Source organism: Polyodon spathula, chromosome 8, assembly GCF_017654505.1.
Source record: "Polyodon spathula isolate WHYD16114869_AA chromosome 8, ASM1765450v1, whole genome shotgun sequence".
Lineage (NCBI taxonomy): Eukaryota > Metazoa > Chordata > Actinopteri > Acipenseriformes > Polyodontidae > Polyodon > Polyodon spathula.
The window spans coordinates 47545562-47573433 of NC_054541.1; the positions used below are offsets into that span (position 1 = coordinate 47545562).

A 27872-nucleotide genomic window follows, 5' to 3' on the forward strand; every position below is an offset into this window, starting at 1 on the left:
ACATATTTCACCAGGGCTCAACAGGGCTTGCACGACTGACAAAATTCGTTTTAACTATTGAAAAGTCGATCAGCCAGTATTTTATATATAGTATTATTATATATATATATATATATATATATATATATATATATATATATATATTATATTATTATATTATATATATAAGATATATGTGTTTGTGTGTGTGTGTGTATTCAGTCTTCAGAAACCCATCATGCAAGACTAGCAACCTTGTTTATGCCAAAACTGCAACAAAATAAAATCTGTAGGACAGACAGGTACAGTATTATATTAAAGAATACAGACTCACCTCTCAAACATAAGTAATAAAAAGGAAATAGACCAATAGTTCAACACTTTACAAAAATGAACAACATGATTGAGCTCCAATGTGTAGCTTCAGAAGAAATACAATGAGATAATGTATAATACAGAAGAGCCTGGGTAAACAGACTTGATACAGACAGCATGCACTGTGTAGTAAATTACATTAATGGATTGAAATAATACAAACACATTAATAGATTTAAATAGAAATAAGTGAGTGTAATTAGTACAAGTACCTCCACTTTCCCTTGATAAAGGTATGTTAAACATACCGAATCATTAGGAAGTTTGCTCTTTTTAGATAAATATGTTACAGGCATACTGCGAAATTAGGCATTACGTGAAATGTCTAATCCCTTGTCATTTGGTATTATTAATACAAACATTTTTGCTGCATTTAATTGTATCCATATGGTGTTAAAGTAGGTTCCACATCTTCCTGGTCCTAAATTTAATTTAAAAATGGTGTTATGCATCCATGAATTCTAGTTCCTAAAATTAAAAAAAAAAAGTTGAATTCACAAAATGAATTGGGAGTTGAATTGAATTGGATTGGGAATAAAAACCTTTTCAGAGAGGTTGTCTCACCAGTTCAAGTGAATTTGAAGTCTGAGATAAAACTAGTGTTACAGCAATGCATAAAATAACCTATTAAAATATTCTGTGCTAAAATATTTAGATTTTGATTGAAGTTTACTAGTGTCTCTCAGTAAGTTTTCATGTAAAATAAAAAAATCACTTCATAAAATACGTATGTACAGTACTGTGAGAGATGCCCCTTATGAACCTTCTGGTATAAGTACCAAAATGTTGCACAAATTATATTGTTAATAGATCACAATAATTACAGTACAAGTGTAAATGGCTATGAGTCACAGAGCTGCACTTGGATCGTTGAATTTTCTTATAACAAATGCTATGCCAAACATCGACCCTCATGTGCATGTCAGTTTTCAAAGTGAAGGACTATACAGGGCATTCAAAACAGTCTGCTGTTGGAGAACAATGCTCAAAAGTCTAAACTAACTGACAGACAGATTCACTATTACTATACATTTGCAAAGGCTCACTTTTTTTTTAGTTTCTTAGCCTGCAGAAGTAAAACCAGACTCCAATCCTGATCATGCACGCTGTTGATTAGGAAAGTCCTCATGATCTTTGATTGCTCATGTGACACCCACACATATTCCGAGTGCCATATATTAGTGTGGAACTGAATGATTGTGGGGCACTGGTTCTTTCAGAGCTACACCTGCCAGCACTATTTGTTCCTGTTTTGTGCAAGATCAACCATGTTTAACTCTTTATTGTATTCTAGACCCTATTAGCAAAAGCTTTACTCGTTATTTAATTCACATTGAGGAGCACAATCCAGTCTTATAGCACACATGTATAGTACAAACCAACTTTATTGATGGTAAGTCTCTTTATAACAAAACAAAAAGTGTTAAAGATTATGAACACAAATCGTAAAAGATGTTTGAAATAAATAAACACATATCACAGTGGAAGATTAAACAAATATCTTGGTCAGATTGTATACTAGACTACATTCGTAAACTCAGGTTGAGCTTTCAGAAATGGTATTTCAATTTGAACTGCTGTAGGAGTGCCTCTCCTGCTTCTGCAGATGGCTGGTACAGATGGGAGAGAGATGCGGCAGGGCTTGGTCTGGACTGTTATATCAGTTTGGAACCAGCTCCATAGCAGCCAGCATCATATTGAACTGAACCCGATATATCGGCTAGCAGGCAGAGGGCCGGTGCAATGCAGTGACTCAGGATATGGGAGGGGAATATGTCCTTACACTAGTGGAGAGATGTAACTGAGGGGGAGTCGGAAAGGGCACTTTGTTACAACTGATCATAAAAACATTTTCCATTCGGATTTCAGCTTGGAAAAGAAAAACAACCACCAGAAAGCAGCATTGCTATGTGGAAGCTTCCATTCAACCACAGCTAGCACACAAATAGGGGCGAAGTTTCTATACAGTGACAGGATGGTATACATAATATTTACAGACATATTGCCAGTCTGTACAGTCTAAGCCAGTCATAATATAATTTTATACATAGATTAACTATATATATATATATATATATATTTTTTTTTTTTTCACAAGTTGACTATAGAGTTAAACCTAGGGTTACCAGCGATCTATGATCTGCAATAAATAAACCCAATGTGTAACTTTTAAATGATGATTGTGTTGTTATATATATAACTATTTTAACGGCTTAAGAGTTGAAGAAAAAACAAATAGTCCTGTTTTTTCACTCTGTGAATGTGGTAACCCTAGTCAAACCTGCAATAAAGACCACCCCTGTATCATTTCCACAGTGAGCGGTCATCTTGCGCAAGTTTGACTACTGCTGCTATCTGAATTTTTTTTTAAAGAAACGGAACATTAATTTAAGCTGTGAGCAGTCGTGTATACATCAGCACAGCAGAGTAGGGAGGGGAGGAGGGGAGGAGGGGCAGGGGGCGGCCTCTACAGTGACAGATGGCACAGTGATACTATCGCTTGACCAGTCAGAGATGGAATAGCAAATATTTCTTCTGTGCCCCAGGCTGCCGACAGAAACTTCTTGCCCCGATTCTTTTCTCTAGGAGAACTTTCTCTTCTGGAGGGCTTCTGCGCGGACGGCCAGACTCCTGGCGCAGACAGTGAGGACCACAATCAAGACCCCAACCAGGAGGCTGACCATGGGCCAGAGCACGCAGTGCAGGAGAACGCTCTCGTCGTGGGAGCGCACCAGCAGCACGTCGTCCGGCCTGCAATGGAGTTAAGGGGTCCGTTATGAGAGTTTATAGTATAAGCATAGCAAGAGCATGGGTAACAGGTAGAGTTAGGGTTAGGATTAGGGTTAAGGGGTCCATTATGAGAGTTTATAGTATAAGTATAACGAGAGCATGTGTAACAGGTAGGGTTAGGGTTAGGGATATGGTTAGGGTTAGGGTTAGGGGGTCCGTTATGAGAGTTTATAGTATAAGCATAGTGAGAGCAGGTGTAACAGGTAGGGTTAGGGTTAGGGTTAGGGTTAGGGTTAGGGATAGGGATAGGGTTAGGGTTAGGGTTAGGGTTAGGGTTAGGGGGTCCATTATAAGAGTTCATAGTATAAGCATAGAGAGAGCATGTGTAACAGATAGTGAGGGTTAGGGTTAGGTTTAGGTTTAAGGGGTCTGTTATGAGAGTTTATAGTATAAGCAAAGCGAGAGCATGTGTAACAGGTAGTGTGGGTTAGGGTTAGGGTTAGGGTTAGGGGGTCTGTTATGAGAGTTTATAGTATAAGCACAGTGAGAGCATGTGTAACAGGTAGAGTGGGTTAGGGTTAGGGGGTCTGTTATGAGAGTTTATAGTGAGAGCATGTGTAACAGGTAATGTGGGTGATACACTGTAGTTATGGTTTCTGCTCCCTGTCGGTGAGACGAGATGAGGTTGAAAGCTCTAAAATCACGAATTGCAGACGAGCTCTCTTCCACATGGTTAAGATGCTGGTTTGCTGGCCGCAGAGTCGGCAGTTCACACCCAGCCTTCGCTCTCTTCCACATGGTAAAGCACAGAGAGGTATAGTGTAGCCTATTCACTGGTAAATGCAAAGTATAACCATGGGAAAGGCAAGGAACCCTGTTTAATTCCTGTGCAAATTCGCCATGGTAAACTTTTATAAGGGGTGTACACAGTTTATCAGAAACAAGATGTAAACAAGTTATGTTCTGAAATTGAGCTGAACTATGTGATTGCATGTGATTGCATGTGATTGACTGTGATTGACTGTGCAGTGTGTTTGTTGGTTGGTAAATTGGACCAAACCTAAGATTTACTTGAAAGGATCACGAAGGGCCTATCTGTCCGTTTCCCGCACAACAACCAAGAAATTGGAGTGAGCAAAACAAAGCATCGCCAGGGTTATATACCTCTAAGGTACAAGGGACCTGTGTGTCCCACAAATAAAATGATGCTCAGGTTGGATCTGCTCTTCCAAATTGTCAGTTTCCTCCTCGTGATACTCAAGTTGCTCTCAAATGTATTTTAAGAAGAAGCCATTTGAACAGCCGCTTGATTCCTTGTGTACCTTAAAGGGATAATATAAGAGGAATGCATACATACTGTAACATAACAGAAAAATGGAACTGCATCATTGATATGGCCAGATAATAAAACTATTTGGTAGTTACATTTTTTACTGGACAACAACAGTACAATACTTGATCCTACCTGAGAAAATCATAGAACACAGCTGTATGCCAAATCTGTACCAAAGACAAAAGTGTTCTATTTCTATACCACCATCAAAGGTCAATGTCAACGAGATCAAGACATTCAAAGACAAAAATAGGAAGTCACAAGTTCAAAAGGTGTCTGAGATTGAAGGCTTGACATTGGACCGTTATAAAATGACACAAAAGCTCACATTTTTTCTTGTACTATACCCACGATTCAACTTGAATAACAACAGAAGACAGTTGCATAACAAATATGAAGTCATATCTCAAATCATTAGGTCTTTATCATCCAGAAACCAAACAGTCACATGACCCCAGTATGGCAGAACACAGGTGGGGGAGACAAGACTTCAAAGGTGTCTGTCAGTCTGCACGACAAACACTGTAAACTTCATTGAGCAATGATTGGGTAAAGAGTCAAAGGGAATTTAGGTCAGGAAAGTTTTTATTTAGACAGTGTTTTTTCTGTAAATGACACACCACACTGTGGCCTAAATGTTGTTCTGAAAATAAGACTTGTGCCTCAGCAGGGTTTCCCTGAGCAAACATTATAATTAATTAATAAATCATTAAATGAAGGGGGCCTCGCTTGACTCCACCTCCTCTCCTGCTAGGTGGGGTTACCCCTGAGGCAGGAGCCTGTCCAAAGCAGCTACTCATCAGTTCAGAGCAGAGCAGCATGAAAGAGAGAAAGTGAAGGACGCGCTACAACCCCTCACAAGAAAATCAGCAGCACGCTCTTTCGTCTAGATAGCAGAGGTAACCCTATGCAACAGCCCATGCTTTTCCCATATACTGTGCATTTATCATAGTTTTCCATGGTTTGTTTTGTTTTTATGCTTTACTGTACCTCTCTGGGCTTTACAATGCTTACCTATGATTTATTACACTACTAGACTTTTAGCATGGTAAACTTTTATTAAACTAGGTCAAGTAGAAAAAAAAGAAAGAGAGCATAAATTCAAATCGAAATAACAAGGAACCGGTCAGAGAATGTTGCCATGGTTGCGAGAGGGAAGGAATGCTTTTTAAAGCCTTGGTTATCTCCCATTTAAGTAGCTAGACCTCTATGAATGATTCCTGTTCATGCATCTCTGGCAGTCCACCTTAAGACCAAATGCCAAGACAGGTCACCAGAGGTAGAGAGCATGTAAAACTCTTAAACAGGATTTGGGACCTGTTACAAGCACTCAGGATAAGTAGACTTATCAACAGGGCTCACGGGAACATGTTCTTGCAATGAACGTGTCCCTCAGATGCAAGCTTTCCACTGTAGGGACACAATGTACAGTAGCAACGATCGTGGGATGAAATCCAGCTAAACTAGCATAATCTGGACCAATGCATGCTAAACAAAAGGAGTTTGTGTAGTATCATTGGATAAAAACACATTGTAAGGGTGCCTGTCAAGTTAGACTAGCTCTGCAGTTGTGAATTGCAATGGAATATGTCCCTTTGGTCACCGTTTTTTAATTACTTTTGTAGAATTGTTTTTAAAACAGTTTGTGAGAAGTCTATGGAATTCGAGAAGTTGCCCTGCCAAAACTTGTATGCATTATAAAATAGATACATATAGGAAAATGAACATGGTACAATTAAACACACAGTGACTGAAGGGGAGATAGTAGACCATGATATTGACAGGATAGTCATCTAAAAGTGTGTATCAGATATCACACAATGAAAAAGTGAAACCAACATTCAGAAGCATAATAATTGGACTACGGGTCATATTTTCAAAGTGTTTCCTTCATTATTTACTTAACTATTTTTTGAAAGGAGAAAAAATCATATTAGTTACAATATACAAAAACAAAGCACATTGAGAGTGCTTTAAGAGGACTAGAAAATAAATAACATAGCTTTTTGGATCTGGTTTTTAATGAACTCCTCTTTAAAAAAAATAGGAGTTAAAGATTGGAGTACAAGCTTTGAAAATAAGACCCTACATTACTAAAACGATACTTACCCTTTAATGAGCAAATCCAGACTGTGCTAAAATAAACTTAAAGAAGCAAAGCAGATCCAGACTGTGCTAAAATAAACTGTTAAAGAAGCAAAGCAGATCCAGACTGCGCTAAAATAAACTGTTAAAAAAGCAAAGCAGATCCAGACTGTGCTAAAATAAACTGTTAAAAAAGCAAAGCAGATCCAGACTGTGCTAAAATAAACTGTTAAAGAAGCAAAGCAGATCCAGACTGCGCTAAAATAAACTGTTAAAGAAGCAAAGCAGATCCAGACTGCGCTAAAATAAACTGTTAAAGAAGCAAAGCAGATCCAGACTGCGCTAAAATAAACTGTTAAAGAAGCAAAGCAGATCCAGACTGTGCTAAAATAAACTGTTAAAGAAGCAAAGCAGATCCAGACTGCGCTAAAATAAACTGTTAAAGAAGCAAAGCAGATCCAGACTGCGCTAAAATAAACTGTTAAAGAAGCAAAGCAGATCCAGACTGCGCTAAAATAAACTGTTAAAGAAGCAAAGCAGATCCAGACTGCGCTAAAATAAACTGTTAAAGAAGCAAAGCAGATCCAGACTGACTGCTAAAATAAACTGTTAAAGAAGCAAAGCAGATCCAGACTGTGCTAAAATAAACTGTTAAAAAAGCAAAGCAGATCCAGACTGCGCTAAAATAAACTGTTAAAGAAGCAAAGCAGATCCAGACTGCGCTAAAATAAACTGTTAAAGAAGCAAAGCAGATCCAGACTGCGCTAAAATAAACTGTTAAAGAAGCAAAGCAGATCCAGACTGCGCTAAAATAAACTGTTAAAAAAGCAAAGCAGATCCAGACTGTGCTAAAATAAACTGTTAAAGAAGCAAAGCAGATCCAGACTGTGCTAAAATAAACTGTTAAAAAAGCAAAGCAGATCCAGACTGCGCTAAAATAAACTGTTAAAGATGCAAAGCAGATCCAGACTGTGCTAAAATAAACTGTTAAAGAAGCAAAGCAGATCCAGACTGCGCTAAAATAAACTGTTAAAGAAGCAAAGCAGATCCAGACTGCGCTAAAATAAACTGTTAAAGAAGCAAAGCAGATCCAGACTGCGCTAAAATAAACTGTTAAAAAAGCAAAGCAGATCCAGACTGCGCTAAAATAAACTGTTAAAGAAGCAAAGCAGATCCAGACTGTGCTAAAATAAACTGTTAAAGAAGCAAAGCAGATCCAGACTGTGCTAAAATAAACTGTTAAAGAAGCAAAGCAGATCCAGACTGCGCTAAAATAAACTGTTAAAGAAGCAAAGCAGATCACTAAAGTACTGAATGAATTTCATGTCTAGTACCTCTGAGTTTAGTTTAAATGTATGGTATTAGACACAATGGTCCTCTGTGATCCAGCTGCTCTCTGAGATAGGCATAGAGCTGCAGTGTGTTTGAACATTGAGGATAAAGTCAGTAGTGCAGTTTCAGTGTGAGTGTTCGTATGAGTGTTAGTAGGCAGTGTTACCTTCTCTGTTGGTCAAAGAAGCAAGTGAAGGACTGGGAGATGTTCTTAGTCCAGTCATGCTGCTGCTTCAGCACACTGTCCGTGTTCTTCTGGTTGTCTCTTGTACATGGAGGAAGGTACGAACACTGTTGAGACACAAACATTACCTGCTGCTTGGCATGGTCTTTACAGGTAGCGTTCAGGTTGCACTGCCACTGAAGCAACAAGCTTACAGTGTAAAGAACACACAGACGTGAAAAAGCAATTAACCAAACATTCCTTAAAAACGTTTTGTGAATCAGGCTCAATATTTCCAACTATACAAACAAATAGTACAAACTTATGTTAAGTAGACACACGTTTTGACTCATGCCTTGACCAGCCGAGACGTGTGCCAGCTTGGCTTATTTCTTAAACATTGCTTATACAGTCAGCACTCAGATATATATATAAAGTTTTTTTTTTTTAAATGTACTCAGAAAGTTTCAGGACGTTTTGGGCAAAAGCCCTTCATCAGCTGTTTATATATGTGTGTAACAAATGAATGCACTTACCCCTCACACGATTTCCGACTCTGTCACCAGTTTTCTGATACAAAGCCAGTCTCTTCAATGTCACAGTTGACTTGTTTAACCTGCTGTTATTCCCTAACTTGTGCGCTAACAAATTTCAATGCAAGAATGAATGAACCTGTACAGTGCCTCAAACGCAAGTCAGATTTTTTCTTTGTACGAAGCGTGCGTGTGTGTGCGTGTGTTACCACGCACGTGCGTGTGCAGTTGAGTGTGCGTGTTGTGCACGTGTGTGGTGCAGGGCCCAGGGTTTACCCACCACACATGGGCAGTGTGTGTATGTGTGTGTGTGTGTGTGTGTGTGTGTGCAGGGCAGTGTGCGTGTGCATGTGAGTGTGCGTGTGTGCGTGTGTGTGCAGGGCAGGGGGTTATTTGGGTGGGTGTGCAGGGCAGTGTGCGTGTGCGTGTGCGTGTGCATGTGCGTGTGTGTGTGCGTGCAGGGCAGGGGGTTATTTGGGTGGGTGTGCAGGGCAGTATGTGTGTGTCAGTGTGTGCAGGGCAGGGGGTTATTTGGGTGGTAGGTGGCAGGTTACAAGATGCTCACCTACACGTCATATCAGATGAAATAATCAAATACTGACTTCAGTTTAACCGTCACTGAAGTCAATATTTTATAGGGTCGGATATGTGAGTCATGACTGTAGTTTTACTAAACAGTGGTCACAGAGAATAGCACTATGATAAAGGCATTCTGTTTGTCTGTCTGCTTCCTTCTTATTTTCAATAAATAAATAAATAAATACATACATACATACAAGTCCTCCTACAAATGTTCAGTCTGTAGATCTACGGTTGTCATGGTAACAAACCGCCGCTGGTATTAATAGAGTCCTGGTTTCCTGGAGAATAACGGAATCTTTGTGACAGTGAATTAGATTGAAGTGAATTGCTTCATGACAAAGTGTACACTTTCTTTAATAGCAGTTCTCTTGTTTTTTTGTTTTTATCTTGCTGTTTCACTCCTCATCTGTTGCATCAACTTGTTTTAAACCGTGAACTCGAAGAGACCCAGAGTTTTGACTTAATAAGACAGACGCATTTTCGTACTGTTGTTGTGAACATGAAAAGATTTGTCTGAGAAGCATGTGAGGCTGAGAAGCATGAATGCGGTGGGTATTGTTTAGTAACAGCTGTTTGACAGGACGCCTGGGATTGACCTTTCTAAACTGGATTACAGTGATCAGGCGCATTTAGTTAGCTGTAACTGTATTCAAGTAAACTGGAGCATTTTACATTGAAAAGGGGGTGTCCAGTACTATTGGGGACCATTGTAGATCATAAAAAATAATGCATGTGTTAGTTCTGAACATGGTTCCCTCCCTGTATATAAAGCTCATGTCTTGTCCTCTGATTCTGTGTTGTTGGGATCAGACTCTCCAATATTCCAGTTCAGTGGAACTGGATCCTTATTCAAGTTCTTAAAGTTACAGTGTCCCACTCCAAATTTCCACTACAGAAAGATCCCTGGGTGGGTGTTTACCACAGTTTAGCCTGCTGTGCAGAAAGCTGCATCAGAAAGCACACATTGTTGGCTTACCAGTTTGTTTACATTGTCTGCCTGGCCCCTCTGTCACTCTTTGACACTGTGAATGAGACAGATAGCCCCATGCAGCTAGCTTCAGCAGTAGCAGGGTATGAATGTAAGCAGTGTTTCAGCTCAGGGAAGCATAACAAGATCCGTGAACAAAACTGCCTTTTTTCCTTTGTTCACAGTTCGATGTTACTATGGTGATATGATACAGGTAGCACTTACAAAGCTATTTCAACATGGGCTTAAAATGTGAATGTCTTTCGAATTTGGATCTTAGAACTAACATGTACAATAAAAAAAAAGGTTTGCTGTTCCATTAATTGAATGTCAAAAGTTTACTGTAACGATATATTTTAGGATGCAACGTCAATGAGTATACAAATTACAAATCACCAAAAAACTAGCATTGTGAACAACAACATTGTCGTCCCTCCTGTTCATCAGATCAGTCAGCCCATCAGTGGTATTGTTCAAACCTGAAGATTACGCTAAAACACGGCGAGGCAAGGCGGGCATGCAGCTACTGACACCAACAATAATGCACGAAACCCCTCTAATCCACAAGCTGATGAGAACTTGAAGCAGATATGGGAGCTGCTGCAAATCAAGGCCAGTGTATTAGATCTACAAAGTAAAATGCTATCTCTCTTAATTATAAAATCCGACACCGTTTTGTTTACATACGAACCCCTGATCTTACCACCTCGTGCCATGGCAGTTCATTAATGGATTATCGAGAATATATAGTAAATAAATCACTAATATCTTCCTCACTCTGTCCTCTGGTTATGTCAAATACATATCTGTTTCTAAAAAAAAAAAAAAAAAAAAAAAGCAGTTAATATAAATATTGAACCAGTGTTACGAGACTCTGGTGGTTAACCACTTAGGTTATTGTAGTGAAAAGCAGGAATTCTAAAATTATTTTAAAGAATCTGAAAACCAGATACATACCAAATGCAATCAAGACTTGAGTAACCCTGCAACGTCAGGAGGCTATTCAAGAACATATGACTGCAATGTTAGAACAACCTACATGGAGATGACCTGTAGTACAGGAATGGTATATTAAACTATTTCAATTTCAATGTCAATTCATAGCCATTTGCAACCCCCAGTACAGTATACTGTACAAATACAAGCTATTCTTTAAGCATGTGTGTTCACCAGAAATGATTGCTTAATTAGGAGAGGCTTTTGTGATCTAATGTGGTAAAAAAAAAAAAAAAAAAAAAATTAACTAGAACACTGTTGAATCATTAATTAAGAAAACTGAATAACTTGGGTCCACATGGTCTCCTGATGGTACTTAATACTCACAGAACTATTGTGGGAGTCAATTAAACACACTTTCATTTCTTCAGACACCATCAGTTGCGTTGGTGTGAGATATTTACTAACACTTAAGGCAACACTTAAAGTGAACTGAGTCCCACAAAATAAAAAGGGCTGCCCATTGATTTCCAAAGAGGGGCCATAAAACAAAGTGTATTGATGAAGCTCGCTCAGCCAGCTTCCATTACTAATGCAGAGCAAGGGAATACACTTCAGAGTGCTGCTGTTACCCCAGAGAGTCTCTACCAATAATCCAGCAGTGTTTAAAGAATGACAGTAAAGCTGGATCTCATCTTGCATTTTTCTGGGATCAGAGAACAAAGCTGCAGGAGGATATTCCAGGCAGATTCGCGGTGACAGAATTGAAGCGCCCCACCTTTTCCAGGTCAAAGGCCAGCAAACAGATGTTCCTGGGCTTCAGGTGGCCAAGGGAAGAGTAGGAAGTTTGGAAGGATCAGACCTCCTTGCCCACACACCTGCTTGAAAGCACTCCCCCCAGACTCTTTATGTGCAGTTTTTAATACAAATATTTCCGAAGCTCTCGCAGCCAGCTGTAATTAATGAAGTTCATCAGTAACTGGAGCAGTGCTGGCAGCCTGGGATCTTTCCTTGGCTCTCCCTGTGATAACATGTCTGCAGGGATTCTAAAAGTCCTCTTCATCCAGCTGCTCTCGGTTTCCTTATTTAATTATAAACGGTCTTCAAGCTGCTGCCTGTATTCTCAAATGTTGCTCTGCTTCACCGCTGGGGTGACCGTGTGTGTTGGCGATACTGTGATGTACTGAGCCTCGGAGCCCATCATTCAGTTTACGGACTTCTTTTGAAGATCTCATATCAACACTACAAATCACACAAACGTTCTCTATGACTTTGGCAGTACAAGGTGGCAACTCACACAAACAAATGTAATAAATACAGCATTCCAAATGAGCAGATATGTTGCTTAAACAGACTGGATAAACACTTTCTATAAATAATGTATGTAAATATGTAAGACAGTCCTGATCATGACACACTTAACAGGTTTGGCAATGAAGGATGCAAGCAAGCTTCATCAAGCGGTTATCCAGATATGAGAAGAACTCTAAAGTGTTACACATGGAAGGCCAGGCGCCTGCATAATATCCCTCTTTACTGTTCTACAGTTCAAGAGAAACCAGACTTGTTGGTTTACCAGTTTGTTTATATTTCCTAATTGTAGTTTCAGCTGCAGACACACAAGCCTCCCTACTCCCCCACTTTACACCCTAAAGAGGAAAGCTATTGCAGTGGTACCCCCAAATGTTACAAACCTGTTACAAATTGGAATACTTAGAAGCATAAATGAAAATAGTTTTAACAAAATGAATAACATTTGATTAGTTTTGGATACTGAAGATGAGACTGAAAATGACTCTAATTTTAACTTAAATGCGCCTGCTCCATGTGATGATTCAGTGCCACAGCATGACTGTGCAACTGTATGTGCAGAGGGGCCTGAGAAGGTAGATATGGATGAAAGGCAGGAGGTGAGTGAGGACTTGGTACTGTTAGAAAAAGTACAAAGAGGAGGACAACACTGATCAGTCAACATAGAGAGGAGATTGATCTAGCTAATAGATTCCCAGCACTGGGCAATGACGACCTAGTGCTGGGTGAACACGGGTGAGGTGTTGTTTGTAGGGGATTCAATTCTATGCTGTGTCGATGGTGATTTTACCTGTAAATATCCCATAAATAGGGTTGCTACCTGCCTCCCTGGAGCAAAAGTAAAGGATATTGAATCAAGATTGCACAGATTATTAAATCACAGGAAAAAAAGCATGTGGCGATTGTACATGCTGGTACAAATGACATGAGTAACAGAAATTCTGAAAGAGGATTTTAAATCTTTAGCAAGACAGCTGAAAAAGTTAGGATGCAGAATTATTCTCTCAGGTCTACTACCTGTTGTTGGTGGTGGGGATGAAGTATTCAGTAGAATTAGGGCCTTCAGTACTTGTCTGGCTGGTTGGAAAAGAAACAGATATTACAAGAAAGATGGACTTCACCTAAATAGGTCCGGGGGAAGCAGGCTGGCTGATAACATCAAAAACCACCTTCCAGCAGGGTATTTAGCCTAGGAACTGGAGAGGGGAGGGAATCTAAAGAGGCATGTAGAATTCAGTTTAAAGTATCCTGGCATTCCCGCTACCTGTTATTCATCTTTTGAAGTTTTATACTTGACACTAAACAGTCCATAAACCTGTTCATATTGTAATTATTTATCGACCACCTAAGACAAACCTGCTATTTCTGACTGAATTTGGGGATGTGCTATCTATATTGACAGACAATTCTTTTATTGGGTGATTTTAACCTTCATGTTTACATTGATTCTGATTCTAACTCCTTCGAATTTCTGAGGCTATTGGATGCCTTAGATTATATCCTGCATGTCCAAGGCCCTACGCATAATCCTGGCCATACTTTAGATCAGGTCATTTCTCATGGTTTAGCTGTTCAGAACGTCATAACCCTAGATCTTACTATTTCTGATCATCTTGCCATTCTTTCTGAGGTGAATCTGCCAGTATCTACAAAGATTGTGGACCGTACCTTTATCCATGGTAATTAATTCTTCAACTGCTGTTAAGCTTTCTGATGTCTTGAACTCATTACCACTCTCTGAGTCCTCATCTTAGATATTGTAGCACCAATCAAAACTGGAAAAGTGCATTTTAATAAAACTCATATGGTTCAATGATACAACTCGTAAGATAAAATATGAGGGTCGTAAAATAGAACGGAGATGGTTAAATACAGGAAGGATCTAGATCATCATATTATTCTAATTTAATTGAAACAAATAAAAATAATCCTGGATTTCTTTTTGCTTCCCAAGATAAATTAACGAATCCTTCTCCTAATAGTCCTATTCTTGGCATTGGCTCCTCTCACAGCTGCAATGACTTCTTACATTTCTTTAAAAATAAAATACTAGACATCAGAAATGAGATTCCACAGGCGCCTTCTGTTAAGGAGGACTCCAGCACTCCAACTACACCTATTAAGGCTGCTATGAGGGCTTTTTCTTTGGTTACCTTGCAAGAACTGACAGAGCTAGTTCAGCATATGACAGCTACTATCCTAGGATCCTATTCCTACAAAACTATTAAAATATGTTCTTGGTGTTTATAAATACCCACATTTAAAACATTATAAATGGTTCTCTTTCCTCAGGTACAGTTCCCTCAGCTCTTAAGGTAGCTGTGGTAAAGCTATGCTTAACAAACACAATTTGAACCCTAAAGCCAGCAATAACTATAGGCCAGTCTCCAACCTACCGTTCTTAGATAAGGTTCTAGAGAGAGTTGTTTCAATTCAATTACAAGACTTTTTCGTTCTGCACATAGTACCGAGATGGCCCTTGTCAGAGTTGTGAACAATCTGCTGTCAAGACTTTTATAAAATGTCTTTCTTATCTTCGTGGGTTTTAATGTAACTTTAAAACTGCTGCTTTTATATTATTATGTGTACGTTGTTATTTAAAAGGTCTGACTGTGGCAGTTGTATGTGTGACATGCTATACAAATGTACTGTGGTTTGTTCTTTTTTCTGCTATGTACTGTACAGTGCTTTGCAATACTTTTGTATAAAAAGAGCTACAGAAATGCAATATAGCTGCAGTGCTACCCCCGACATTATTAGTTTGATACCAACACAGGTGACTGGGTGGGATATTTGTTCTTCCCTCCTCCCCAAAATGGGTCTGGACTGGCATCAGTCAATGCTCTATTGCTTGAGCTTGAACCCTGAGTCACATCCGCTCCACCTATCCTAGTAAACCGTGCAGTGCATGCCGAGCCTGAGACCTATGATACCAATTAGAAAAGCCTCCACTTACCAGCTCTGAACTATCGGTCTGAATCCTACCCTCTGCTGCAGAGCATAAACAAGCACAAATTAAAATGCCTGGGCGCTTCACAACCCTAATTGGATCACTGCCCTCTTGTGTGTGGTTGTCAATACTTACAGACCGCACAAACATTTAGAAGTGCTGCAGACTGATAGGTTGTAGAAATATGTTATAATTTCACTCAATAAAAAGCATGATTGATGACCCTTATAAAAAGAGCAGTGAGATCAGAAAAAAACACTGCTGAAGTTACAGTGGAAACGAGGGAGTGTGATGACGCATTGTCTTTGTATGCATCAAATCAAGTTGTATTTATACAGCACCTTTCAGACAAATTTAATCTCAAAGCACTGTACAAGACACAACAAAAGAAAGTCCAAATAAAATATATTTGTACACTGAAAGAGTGGTAAAAAGAAAGCAAGAATGAATAAAAAAAAGTTTGGTATAATAAACTATAAAGCAGGATTTCAATTTTAACTTAAAACCATTAACTAATGCATCCCACAATCTGGGAGGTCACAGAACGGTACCCCTTCAGTGCTGGATAACTGCAGGATGGCTGTTATTTCAGATAATCACCACCCACAAACACCTATGCATAGTTTCCAAAAGTTACGCAATCAGGTATCAATACAATGCCATGAAAGAATAAAGAACCATAAGGAAATAAGGACGTCTCCTCTAAATCACATGTAAATGAAACATACTTAGATCTTGCATAAAGCCTATGTGTGACTCTATACTTCTCACTATCAGTACCTTAGCGTACTGCAATAGTGTATTGTAAGATTGTATAACCTGAATGAGAAGGAAAACGAAATGTTGTTGCTTTTTTTTTGTTTTTTTTGTTTTTTTCAGAATTTCACTTAGCGATAATGCGCTTTGTCTACATTGCATCGCAGTTCTGGCTTAATCTCCCCATAATGGATTAAAAACAAATATAAAAAAGAGAAAAGAGAGAGAGAGAGAGAGAGAGAGAGAGAGAGAGAGAGAGAGAGAGAGAGAGAGGTTACACGACTAGGGTCTAATGTCCCTCGTAAAAGTTGAAATTTATCCTTCTGTATTTCTGTGCCACTTTTTAAAGCTATGAAGACGTGAGACTAAAGATTGCAGGGGAAAGAACAATCGGCCACTGCAGCAGCTAAAACACGATAAGACCTGGTGAACGTCCTGCCAGAGGGCTGTGCGGTGCAGAGAGTTCAGGAGATGATGTGAAACAAACTATTTGTCACAAGGTGAAGCTCGCTCATGGGAGGTCGGAGATCAAAGGCCTTCAACTCCGGTCACGGCTGTGTTTTTACAGAGAGGACCAAGATACTGCCATTCAAACTCACTTTTTTATTCTCCCAATAAAATAATATACATTGTAGATCACCAGTTACATGAATGAGTCAAACTTGTTATTGCTGTTACTTATGTGCACTGCACAGGATGTTCTGTTCATCCTCTCCCCCCATTGGCTCATTGAGATATCCACCCCTCCAATCTCAGAGCTCCTTGGAAGCCAGGAAACTCCCTTTTCTCTTGAGGAATCAATTTTACAAACAGCATATTACTTAATTACAGTGTAACTTTAACTTTATTTTAGATGAATACAGGTGCATCCATTTACTCTTTTGTTAAAATCTTGTACTTTGTCTAAACCTTTCTTTTTTGTTTACACTGTTACTTGTTTAAGTTTAGTTGCTGTTCAAGGTCTGTTTAGGGTTTGTTTTTGTTAGTGTGTTCAGTCTCCATTTTGTTCCTGATCCTCCTGATATTTTCCAAACGGCTGTTCACCCTTCAACTCGGTACTACTCGACAGAATCATCATTTTCTACGATCGTTATTTTTTCATCAACTTTCATCCATCACCATCGGTACAGGACTCTATTCGGGACTTCATTATTTGTTGGTGGGATTATTCCTTTTCTGTTTGCTGGTTTATCTTCTACTTTACTTTGATACTTTGGTTCCTGTAATTTTGGTTTTGTTCTTTTGTTACTTTGGATTACATGTGCATTGCTTCAATGGACTTGTTAGGCCTAAATTTCATTTATCATCCATTGCCATCAAGACCGTCTTTGTGATTGGTTTCCCCGTATAATTATTCATTCACCTTTGTCTCTTTTGCATGTCAGTGTGTTGGTTTTGTATTGGTGTGGTGTTTGTGTGTGGGGGGGTTTATTGGAGGCCCACCGGCATTCATTTCGCTTTAGTGTTATTTTGTTTGGATGTTTGTTCAGTTCACTTTACTTTCTTACTCACCTGTACCTCCCACCTAACTAAATGTTCTCTGCAATAAGTTGTTGTCCTTATATTTCATTTATTACGTTATAATTCACAACAAGAAACCGTTTGTATGTGAAACTGACACCTCTGACGTCCCTGCTTTTGCTGTCTGTCACTCTTGCTGACGTAGTTAATTATAGATATTGGGCCAGTAGTATCTCCTTAGGGAGGACAGTGCAACTGCTTCTCAGTTGAGCAGAGTGATCGTTACACACTTATCAGTGTTGCATCCAAATAAAAAAGCACAACTGTTTAATAAAAAAGTACAACAGGTTTAAAGCAAGAATGTCTTTGATTTCAAAAATCCATTTGAACAAAATATGTACATTGAATTAATTGTGGAGGGTTTTCTTCATCTCCTGAGCTTGGATGCAGCACAGACTCCATAAGGTGCTGGAAGGTGACACACGGGATGTTAATCAATCAGTCATTATTATTTCAGACTTGCCAAGCCTCATCTTTTCCCTCTGTCCATCATTGTTTGCAGAAACAGCTGTCTTGGTGATTGCTTCTCCTTTATTTTGTTATTGCTAATGCACATTTGATGTGTTGGAGCGGTCTACCAAAATGATTGTCCTTGCACCTGTGGCACCTACTCTATGTCTGCCACTATCATGCTTCTTTTGAATGCTGTTAGATTTTAGCATTTACCCATTTCTGGTAGACTGTTTGAAATGGTGCTGCTCCCACAGCTTTATAGTGCTACAGAAATCATATGATCATCCACAACTTCGAAACACTCAATCAGAAATCTAAGGTAAAACAAGAAACTAAGTGAAATAGGCAGACATTGTGTGTACTGTCTATTGAAGAAGGCACTGTGTGATTACTCAGTGTTCAGTATTGATTTACTGACGAGGAGCCCCATGACAGCTACACTCCCTTCCGTCTCATTCTCGCTCCCTGTTTACAATCTCCAAATGCTTGCAGCATTGCCTCTGACTCTGCAGTATAGTAATCTGCCTTTGTAACTTGAGACATAATCCATTTTCTGCGGTCAAGTACAATTACACAATTGTGCTATGGGGAGTTCTCCTGGCCACCACCCCAAGCACAGCAATTTTCCAGATTAATTTTGTGATGAACTTCAACTCTATAAGCTTTTACAGTAATCACCCTGCAAAACAATTCTTGCTTTAATAAAATTTAACTTTGCAAGATGAAGTGGATAATTAATGCACTGTTCCATTACATTTAAGAGCAGCTGCCAGCAAATCCTAAAAGGAGATTCTGCTCAGTAAAGAGGATGTGCAGATGAATGATAAGATGAGTGTGTGTGTGTGTGTGTGTGTGTGTGTGTGTGTGGGGGGGGGGGGGGGGGGGGATTTTATTTATGTTTTAATACTAGGAATCCAAGTTGGCTGGAAAAAATCTAATTCTACAAAATGCTTATTCCAGCTGCAGATGACCAAGATAGTCGATCAAATTATTTTCAGTTGCCCTTGAAACAATCATTTTGTTTAGAGTACCCTCCGCAATACCGGGTCATGAAGATGTGCATTTCTACCACTTTCAGACACCTTCTCATCATGTGGGGCCACCACGAGTTTCACTGCTCCTCTTCTGCATGCACACAGACGTGGTTTATTTATCATTGACCACAAATAGACTACCCCCCCCCCCCCAAGCTAGAACAGGTTGCTGGATTATGATAAAATAGAAGTCTCAAATTGCATATTAAAGGGCACGTTTCTATAGCAACTCCTTTGTTGCATCCCCAGCAACATACAGTCAACCACCTGCATCTACCTTTTATAAAGCGGTCAGTATTAGTAGGAATGATTGCAGCGTGGGCGGTCACTGTCATCAGCCACAGCTCTCAGGGAGATCATCAGAACAGCAGCAACAATGTTGCTGGGATTGACAGAGAGCCACTGCTATCACAATCAGTCTCTTCTGATGAACAATGAAGAGCTAAGATCCATTTCAGAATGGCTCCCTTCCCACAGTGACACAAAAATCATTTTAACTTTTGTGTCTCAATAACCCTAATCCCAAGTGTCAAGTCAACAGTGGGCAACAATGCCTCATGGCCTTGAGACAGTTGACCACTCTACAATGAGGATTAAGGACTGTATTTAAAAATCTATTGGGGGGGATGGGTGGGGCACTGTGTTAATTGAGTAGTCTCTCATGGCTCTCCTTTCTGAAGGAAATAAAAATGAAATAAACTATTGAAAGGGACCTCAGTAAAATGCTTCCCATAGTTCTCAGTAAAGTGTTTCCCATAATTCTCGTTTGTTAAAATGCAGCCTGCCCAGTGTAAACCGCCCTTGTGAACAGGCATCGGTAGACCAGAACTGTGTAATCAGATGTCTGTTAGAATGTTTCATCAATCTTTCGTCAATTATTTTACCCTATTTCTTTCTACCCAACTGAAATGTCGCCTCACCTCTGCAACCTACTCACCAATCAGGAAGACTGAAGATCTACGGCCGATCTCACTGTCAAGCCAATCGTCTCTGTGTATCAGCCTCTGAACCTAAACAACGAATGTCTTGAAGCTACTGAACCCTGGAGACGAGGCCAAGTCTCGCTCGCCTCCGCCTTGCCTTGTCAGCGAGATCTGCAATTTGCTGCTGAGGCCCATAAGCATACAGTCTTTGATCACTAGCTATTGCTAAGTTATTTTACTCAGAAACTACGTGCAAACCTACTCCAGCTATATATAAAGCAGCTCTTACTCATTAGCAGCTAATACCTCAGTCTGTGCTGCGAACAATTAGGATCCACTGGCTAACAGTATAAGAAGGAACTCAGCATTCTAAGAGCATGAGTGGACCTTGGCCAGATTCCATCTGAAGGTAGGGAGAAAAACATCCTAATGAATCTTTCCATTTATTTGAAAAGCTAGTCATTCACCTTTGTCTATTTTGGCCATATCTTAAAAGCCCATGAAAGTTGTACCGTACAGGCTGAGCACCGAAAGTTGAAATATAAAATGTGACTCATTTCAGCAAGAGTAATTAAACTATTAACAAATTAGGGATGCCTCTAGGGAGCATTTCCTTTGATTTACTGACATTTTAAAAGGTCACCTTTTCGTGAAGAAGTTCAGGTTAAGAAGCTTACTGTGAGCTAACTCCTTTGCACTGTGAATCAAAGGGCTGCTCACACAAATAAAACCATAAACAAAGGCTACATATGATTCAAAACGGACTTACAAGACTTCAAAATAGGAATGATTTCCCCTCGTAATATAGGGCTACAGAAAGCCCTATAGTGTTTACAGCAAGCACATTAATGTAGCCCTTGTTTCACATGGGGACATACATTTCAAAACAAACACAACGATCCTTTCTCTGTTATTTTATGCAAACCTTAGCCTGTGTTTGTATCCTAATCAATGCTTCAGTGTCAAGTGGACAATCGTCTTCAGACAAAATGTGCTTTTCATTCTGAGCATGAACTGTAATTCTGTTTATAACGCAGGCTTCAGAAAGGGGGTATGTTAGGTAAGTACTACAGGACAGAAATAGACTGACAGAAATGGTATGAGTCAGCGTGTTCAGTTGTTGATCAATATAATATAGTGGGCAGTACTTCTTTAGCACTAAATAGAAAGCCTGTCCTACAATGAATACTTCAAATGTTTCAGTGTCTAATGCAAAAATGTGCAACATATGTACATATTAGTATATTAAATGAGTTTACTGAGCTGCTATTTAGAGCAGAGTTATCTTTCCTATACTAGTAGAGCAGTCTGTAGTTTTCAATGGAGTTATCTTTCCTATACCAGTAGAGCAGTCTGTGGTTTTCAGTGGAGTTATCTTTCCTATACCAGTAGAGCAGTCTGTGGTTTTCAATGGAGTTATCTTTCCTATACCAGTAGAGCAGTCTGTGGTTTTCAGTGGAGTTATCTTTCCTATACCAGTAGAGCAGTCTGTGGTTTTCAGTGGAGTTATCTTTCCTATACCAGTAGAGCAGTCTGTGGTTTTCAGTGGAGTTATCTTTCCTATACCAGTAGAGCAGTCTGTGGCTTTCAGTGGAGTTATCTTTCCTATACCAGTAGAGCAGTCTGTGGTTTTCAGTGGAGTTATCTTTCCTATACCAGTAGAGCAGTCTGTGGTTTTCAGTGGAGTTATCTTTCCTATACCAGTAGAGCAGTCTGTGGTTTTCAATGGAGTTATCTTTCCTATACTAGTAGAGCAGTCTGTGGTTTTCAATGGAGTTATCTTTCCTATACCAGTAGAGCAGTCTGTGGTTTTCAGTGGAGTTATCTTTCCTATACCAGTAGAGCAGTCTGTGGTTTTCAGTGGAGTTATCTTTCCTATACCAGTAGAGCAGTCTGTGGTTTTCAATGGAGTTATCTTTCCTATACCAGTAGAGCAGTCTGTGGTTTTCAATGGAGTTATCTTTCCTATACTAGTAGAGCAGTCTGTGGTTTTCAGTGGAGTTATCTTTCCTAGCTGGACATGAACCGGCGAAACGCCGTGAACAATGCAAAGGGCCAGGCGGGCATCTTTACCACAATGCAAAGAGCCAGGCGGGCATCTTTACCACAATGCAAAGAGCCAGGCGGGCATCTTTACCACAATGCAAAGAGCCAGGCGGGCATCTTTACCACAATGCAAAGAGCCAGGCGGGCATCTTTACCACAATGCAAAGGGCCAGGCAGGCATCTTTACCACAATGCAAAGGGCCAGGCGGGCATCTTTACCACAATGCAAAGAGCCAGTCTCCTCTGTAGGTTTGGTTACAGAACTTTTAACATCATCTTACTGACAGGGGTCAGAATCCGTCATGGCAGCACAGCACACAACACCGTTCATTACACTAGGCCTAAATACAGATCTCCAGTGTCCAAGGAGTTAACTTAACAAATTTCACTCCACAGTAAAAGAGACAAAACATGCAGCAGTAGCACAATATCGCAAACCCATAGGCTGGCAGCATGAGATTGTCTGGAATAACGCCCACACAACATCCATCTGATCAGCCTACAATACATTCCAAAATTAAAACACTAATGCATCCTTGTTTTTAATTGTAAGTGCCCAGACCTCAATGCTTTTAGCAAAAAAAAATTACAAAAATATACTGCTGCCAGCACCCATTAAAATATCTGCCCAGCTGCGTTGGATCTAGCTACCAAGCATCCTCTCTATCTAGACTTCCTTCCAGTGTCTCTATTCTTGAATAAGCAATTGCTTCTACCAGTCAGGTAGCACATTCTTTAGCAATACATTTGTTTACTTTTCGTATTTTTCATTTCATTGCTTACTTAATGTCTTTAAATGTGTTTTTCTAATTTGGTTTAAGCGAGGGGCGGGGGCACTGCCTTCAGTCAGGTCAGGTTGCTGTTGACGTGCTCTATGAAAGCTTCCCTTTGGGTTCTGTAAGTGCATCTCTGTCCTGACCCGGACACCCCCTGCCACGTAGTCCTGGGTCAGAGGACTGGGATGATTCTGTCATGTGGACTAATATCAACTGGGACCAAGTAGAGAGCACCCCAGGCCTCCAGATGTGAAAGCTGGCTGGTTAATTAAACCACTGCTGCTAGAGCATGATTATAAATGTTACACAGATACAGATACTCATGGTCTGACCTGTTTTGAAATTAAACTAAAGATTGCAAAACCCTGCTTAGCCAGTGAAATGGTGTAAAGGGATGTTAAATGGAAAGGTAATCCCTTAGAAAAAGTTTACGACTGCATTTTATCCCATTCTTTTCCCGTGGTTATGGTATGCATTTCCAGTTTACCCTGGTTTGCCATGTTTTTAAATCTGCTTTACCATTCTGACACAGCACTCCCCTATATCCTTAACCATGCAACCATCACCCATAACTCTTATAGGTACAGGGGACATGTGTGTCCCGCAAAAAGAAATTAAGCTAACCTTTTATGCAATAAGGTTCCAGAAACCAGGTTTACTGACAGGTTGGATCTGCTCTTCCAAATTGTCAGTTTCCTCCTCGTGATACTTAAGTCACACATTTGTATTTTAAGAAGAAACTGTTTAAACAACTGCTCAATTCCTTGTGTACCGCAAGGGATTAATATGCTATGCTTTTACTATGGAAAACTTTTATAAGAGAAGGAGAAGTAATGTAATATCATTAAGCACAATAACAATTGCAATAATGAAATGTTTCCTAACCCTTTCTAATGCGTTTAATACACTGAACTCTGTGGGGATTATAATAATCTGACAAAATATAATCATGCTTTAAACATGTAGCACAGAAGAGAGATTGAAATCGACAGCAGAGCCCCCAGGAGACGGATTTTCTTGCGCTGCCGATCGCTTATTTCAGAGCTAACCGGTGTTAGCAAATATATGCAAATTCCAAGCTTCTTGGACCACAACATATTCTCACATAATCCTAAACAACGTTGCAAAGATACACTTTTTTACTGATTTGAACGGTAGGACATGGGACCAATAATGATTATGTTTGGTAAACACAAGAGATCACCAAAAACCGACACTCAGAAAAACAGCGCTTCAATAACTTCTTTCCTTGTCAAAGGAAAAACGAAGTTCAAGAAAGTTACACACGCAGAGACCTATACATGTTGTGACCAGTTCAGCAAACGTGTATCCTCGCAGACATGTTCCCAGACTCACACATTGCAAAGTATTCTGCAGGAAAGTATAAAAGCCACACAAATAGTGAAAGAGCGTTTCTGTTAGAATTTCAGCATTAGCGTTGCATTGGAAATATAGATTGATTGATAACATGTGTTCATTTACAGCAATGGTGTGTTCATTTAAAGTAGAAGATAGCTGTCAATGAAATGTTACTGTTTTCCCATCATGTATGTTGACTCTACTTGTAGACAATCCATCAAGTATTAACTCAAGTGCACAGCTAGCTCCTGTTTTGTTCTTTTTTTTAAGTAAAAATAATACAGAACTAAAAAGAAAAACATGCACTACAAGGCATATCAACACAACGAATACAGTAATTGCTTATTTTTTACAGCCAACAGTATAAAACGGTATACATTTTTAAATAAATGACATTACTTATCTAATAGGAGGGGTGAGCTTGCATGGATGAACACAAATGCTTCAATTTGGGACGTGATAAGAAGCTTACAAAAACAATCATTGCAGGGGGAAGTAGATTTGATTTTATAAAACACAATGATTTATCTGTACTAAGAATAGTGCCAAAGTATCAAACTGTGTGACTGATTAAGACTCCAGGATTGATAGATCCAGGCTGTGGCATCAGTAATATCTTATTATATTATGTCATTTGTGTTCTGAACTTCTATATAAGCTTAAAAGCAAGGCTTTATTTGGTACTGGGCCTGCACGCCACAGGTACACATTGCTTAGCTTTAAAAGTGAGGTTGTTCGTGAACCATAAGAGTGAGCTCTGGACAGAAGCAACAGGCGGCACTAGCAAATTCCTTATACCAACAAGCATTTATTTTGGGTGCAAAATGAGAATCCGATTGGTGCTAGAACGGTTCTTCTGATGCAGTCTAGATTGGTTTGTGTATAACATTATAATGTTTGGGATTGTAGGGCAATGCCTGATTTTATTTGTCTTTTGGGGACCTCGGTAAACCTACAGTATCGACAGTGTAATGACAACGTGGTTGTTCCGTTACTAGAATAGTTTGTAATACTTTTGTTATCAATATAAAAAAAAAAATCCTTATCAATATATTGCACTATCCATTTGTTTCTTTGGTTTACTCCTTCTAAGATCAGCACAGTTGACTGTGTATTTATAAAACAATTAAGCCGATCTGTTCCCGAATTAATGGTATTCTTAATTTACACTCTGTAGCCAGGAACAATCTGCAAAGAAAATGTTTTTAAACTGACCTTTTTCATTTTTATTATTTTTTTTGACTGTATATGCCTTTCTTAAAAGCAAAACAATCAATTAAATATAGAAGACTAATAAATATATTAATGCAAACTAATAAATTAATGCAGCTTTTAAAACTGGTGCATAAAATAAACAAAATATGACATACTATATATATATGTGATATATATATATAATATATATATATATATATATATATATATATATATATTATATATATATATATATGTATATATATATATATACATACATATATATATATACACATATAATATACACACATGTGTGTATATATATATATATATATATATATATATATATATATATATATATATATATATATATATATGTGTGTGTGTGTGTGTTTGTGTGACATCTGAAACAAACATTATTTTCCGACTCACCTTTGGATTGATAAGAAGTTGCTGTTCGTTGAAATGCAATAGTGCTTGGGAGTAGGACTCCGAGTTATTGACATAGATCTGGAGGCACGGGTACAGCGAGGTGCCTTTACAGTCCGCCCCACACGTGAAAGTGCACTCGAACATCTCCCCGCTCTGCTGCACGGACAGCACGGTGCAGTTGGCAGGCTTGCACTGTATATTCTGCAGGGTGGGATTCAGCCAGCAGAAACATAGGATGAAGAGGGACACAATCCCGCAGACGATGAGGAACAGCCCTAGCCTGATGGTTTTATCCTCCGCCTCCGAGTACTCATAGGACACTCTGAGCCTAGCCATCATCAGCCCCCGCCGGTGCAGCGCTCTCGAGCATTCAAAAAACAGCTTGGTTCTAGTGAGAAACAAAGTCTGGAAAGCTCCCCAACCGGCTGCAGAATCCGGACTGCATCAGTGTCCAAAGACTACAAACTTCTTGTCAGTAGTCAGCAGGTCGAATTCCGCCGCTGCTCTCGCGTTCCGGTTATGCGCCAGGCTATACTTTAGCAATGCCTGCAGCAACATTAGCATCTGATCTCTTTACGCGCGCGTTTCCTGATTTCAGTCTCTCTGTGCCGGCTAGCACTTCACACAGATTTGGACTGGTGAAAGCCTGACATCTGTGGGTAGGTAAGCTGCTTCTGCTGCTCTTCACTAGTATGCTGAGATGTTGACTAGTAGAGCGGTAGCGGGTCCGCTGTCCATTACCACTTCAGTGACACACACAGGGTAGCAAGCTGTTGATGCAAAGTGCTGCTGTGCCCTGAGCAACCAGCCGCTGTTCGTGTATTTTACTCAAAACGAAGTTTCTGCCAATAATAAATACCGGATACAAAAAATATTTGACGTAGACTTCCTCGTTCCCGACTTGTTTACCAAGCTCTGCAACACCTGAGCACATACTGTATCCATTTCTTCAAAGCGAACGTTTCTCGATTCAAGACGTTCCATTAGCGAGTGCAGGGTAACAACATACAGCACTGGAAAACAAATAAATAAAACCTAACGATTAAACACACACACACACACACACACACACACACACACACACACACACACACACACACACACACATAACAATATGTGCTTACAGTTAGTTTTTAAAATCGTTGCGCGGGTAGTTTTATGTCAAACAGCAAATAGACATAACACACTTTGTTCTGTCCTTAAATAAGAGTGTCCTATAAAATCCATATAGTAAACATATTCATACACTATTTGGTTATAGAACCAGAAAACGTTCCTATATAGCCTGCTGCCTTAAGTACTAAATAGGCTTGGTCAGAATGGAACGGTTCTATGATTCCTTTATGTGTGTATATATATATATATATATATATATATAAGATATATATATATATATAATATATGCAGCATCGTGGCAAAACAACAAGAATAAGCAGTGGCACTGACTTCAGTCTGATGCAGGCGATCCTCTTGGATACTGCTGGGCTATATGGTACAGCATAAACAAGCAAATCCAAGTGTTTTTTTAAAAACCGTTACTAATAGATTAAGTTACAGAGCAGTTCGATGTAAAATATATGTGAATCTTAGGTTACAATAATTACTATTTCTGATAAACGGCCTACAGAAAAAAAAATAAAAATAAAAACTGTACACCATATATCACGCAGTTAAAAACGATTTTGAATTCGAGAATCAAGAGAACTGATTCACAGCTGCACTGGTGTGCATTTCTCTCCTTCACAAACTCACATAGACGTCGACACTTTGCTGGTTATATCTTTTCTCTGCTGATTTTATTTGGCTGCATAGCAACGTTGCGGTTCCCTGCTCTCACTTACCTGCTCTCCGTATCCCTTCGAGGGTTTGGGATCCTCCGTTTTTTTGGGCAGGCGTCTAACCAGTGACCTAGATTTAGGATAGGAAAATGCTGCTTATTATAAACGAGACCGAGTTGCAAAAAAATACGCAATAAAGACTTTAATAGGAAACCACTTGCCTGGCTGAATAGCCAGCTACATTATGACGACTCCGAGCTGGCCAGATGTTTGTTTTATTATATCTGTAACCTGCAGGAGTCCAAATATGGGCCGAGTTGTGTA

At 39.4% G+C, this 27872-nt stretch overlaps 1 protein-coding gene across 1 annotated transcript; it reads right to left on the minus strand.

Moving 5' to 3' along the window:
- Positions 1-209: 209 nt before the first annotated feature.
- LOC121320067 (calcium-activated potassium channel subunit beta-4-like) lies at positions 210-27751 on the minus strand. Its single transcript, XM_041258227.1, has 4 exons — positions 27612-27751; positions 25771-26783; positions 8001-8125; positions 210-3105 (listed from the first exon to the last, which is right to left on the minus strand). Exons 2-4 carry the CDS (start codon positions 26107-26109, stop codon positions 2937-2939), a joined length of 633 nt encoding a protein of 210 aa, XP_041114161.1. The 5' UTR covers positions 26110-26783; positions 27612-27751; the 3' UTR covers positions 210-2936.
- Positions 27752-27872: the final 121 nt, after the last annotated feature.

What these genes read in the sequence shown, in the direction of transcription:
- LOC121320067 (XM_041258227.1), bottom strand. Translation starts at nt 26,109, where the DNA reads ATGATGGCTAGGCTCAGAGTGTCCTATGAGTACTCGGAGGCGGAGGAT. An exon ending in AACTTCTTATCAATCCAAAG is followed by an intron (nt 8,126 to 25,770) that starts GTGAGTCGGAAA and finishes GTGTCTCAACAG; the next exon opens with TGTTCGTACCTTCCTCCATG. An exon ending in TTCTTTGACCAACAGAGAAG is followed by an intron (nt 3,106 to 8,000) that starts GTAACACTGCCT and finishes ACTCCATTGCAG; the next exon opens with GCCGGACGACGTGCTGCTGG.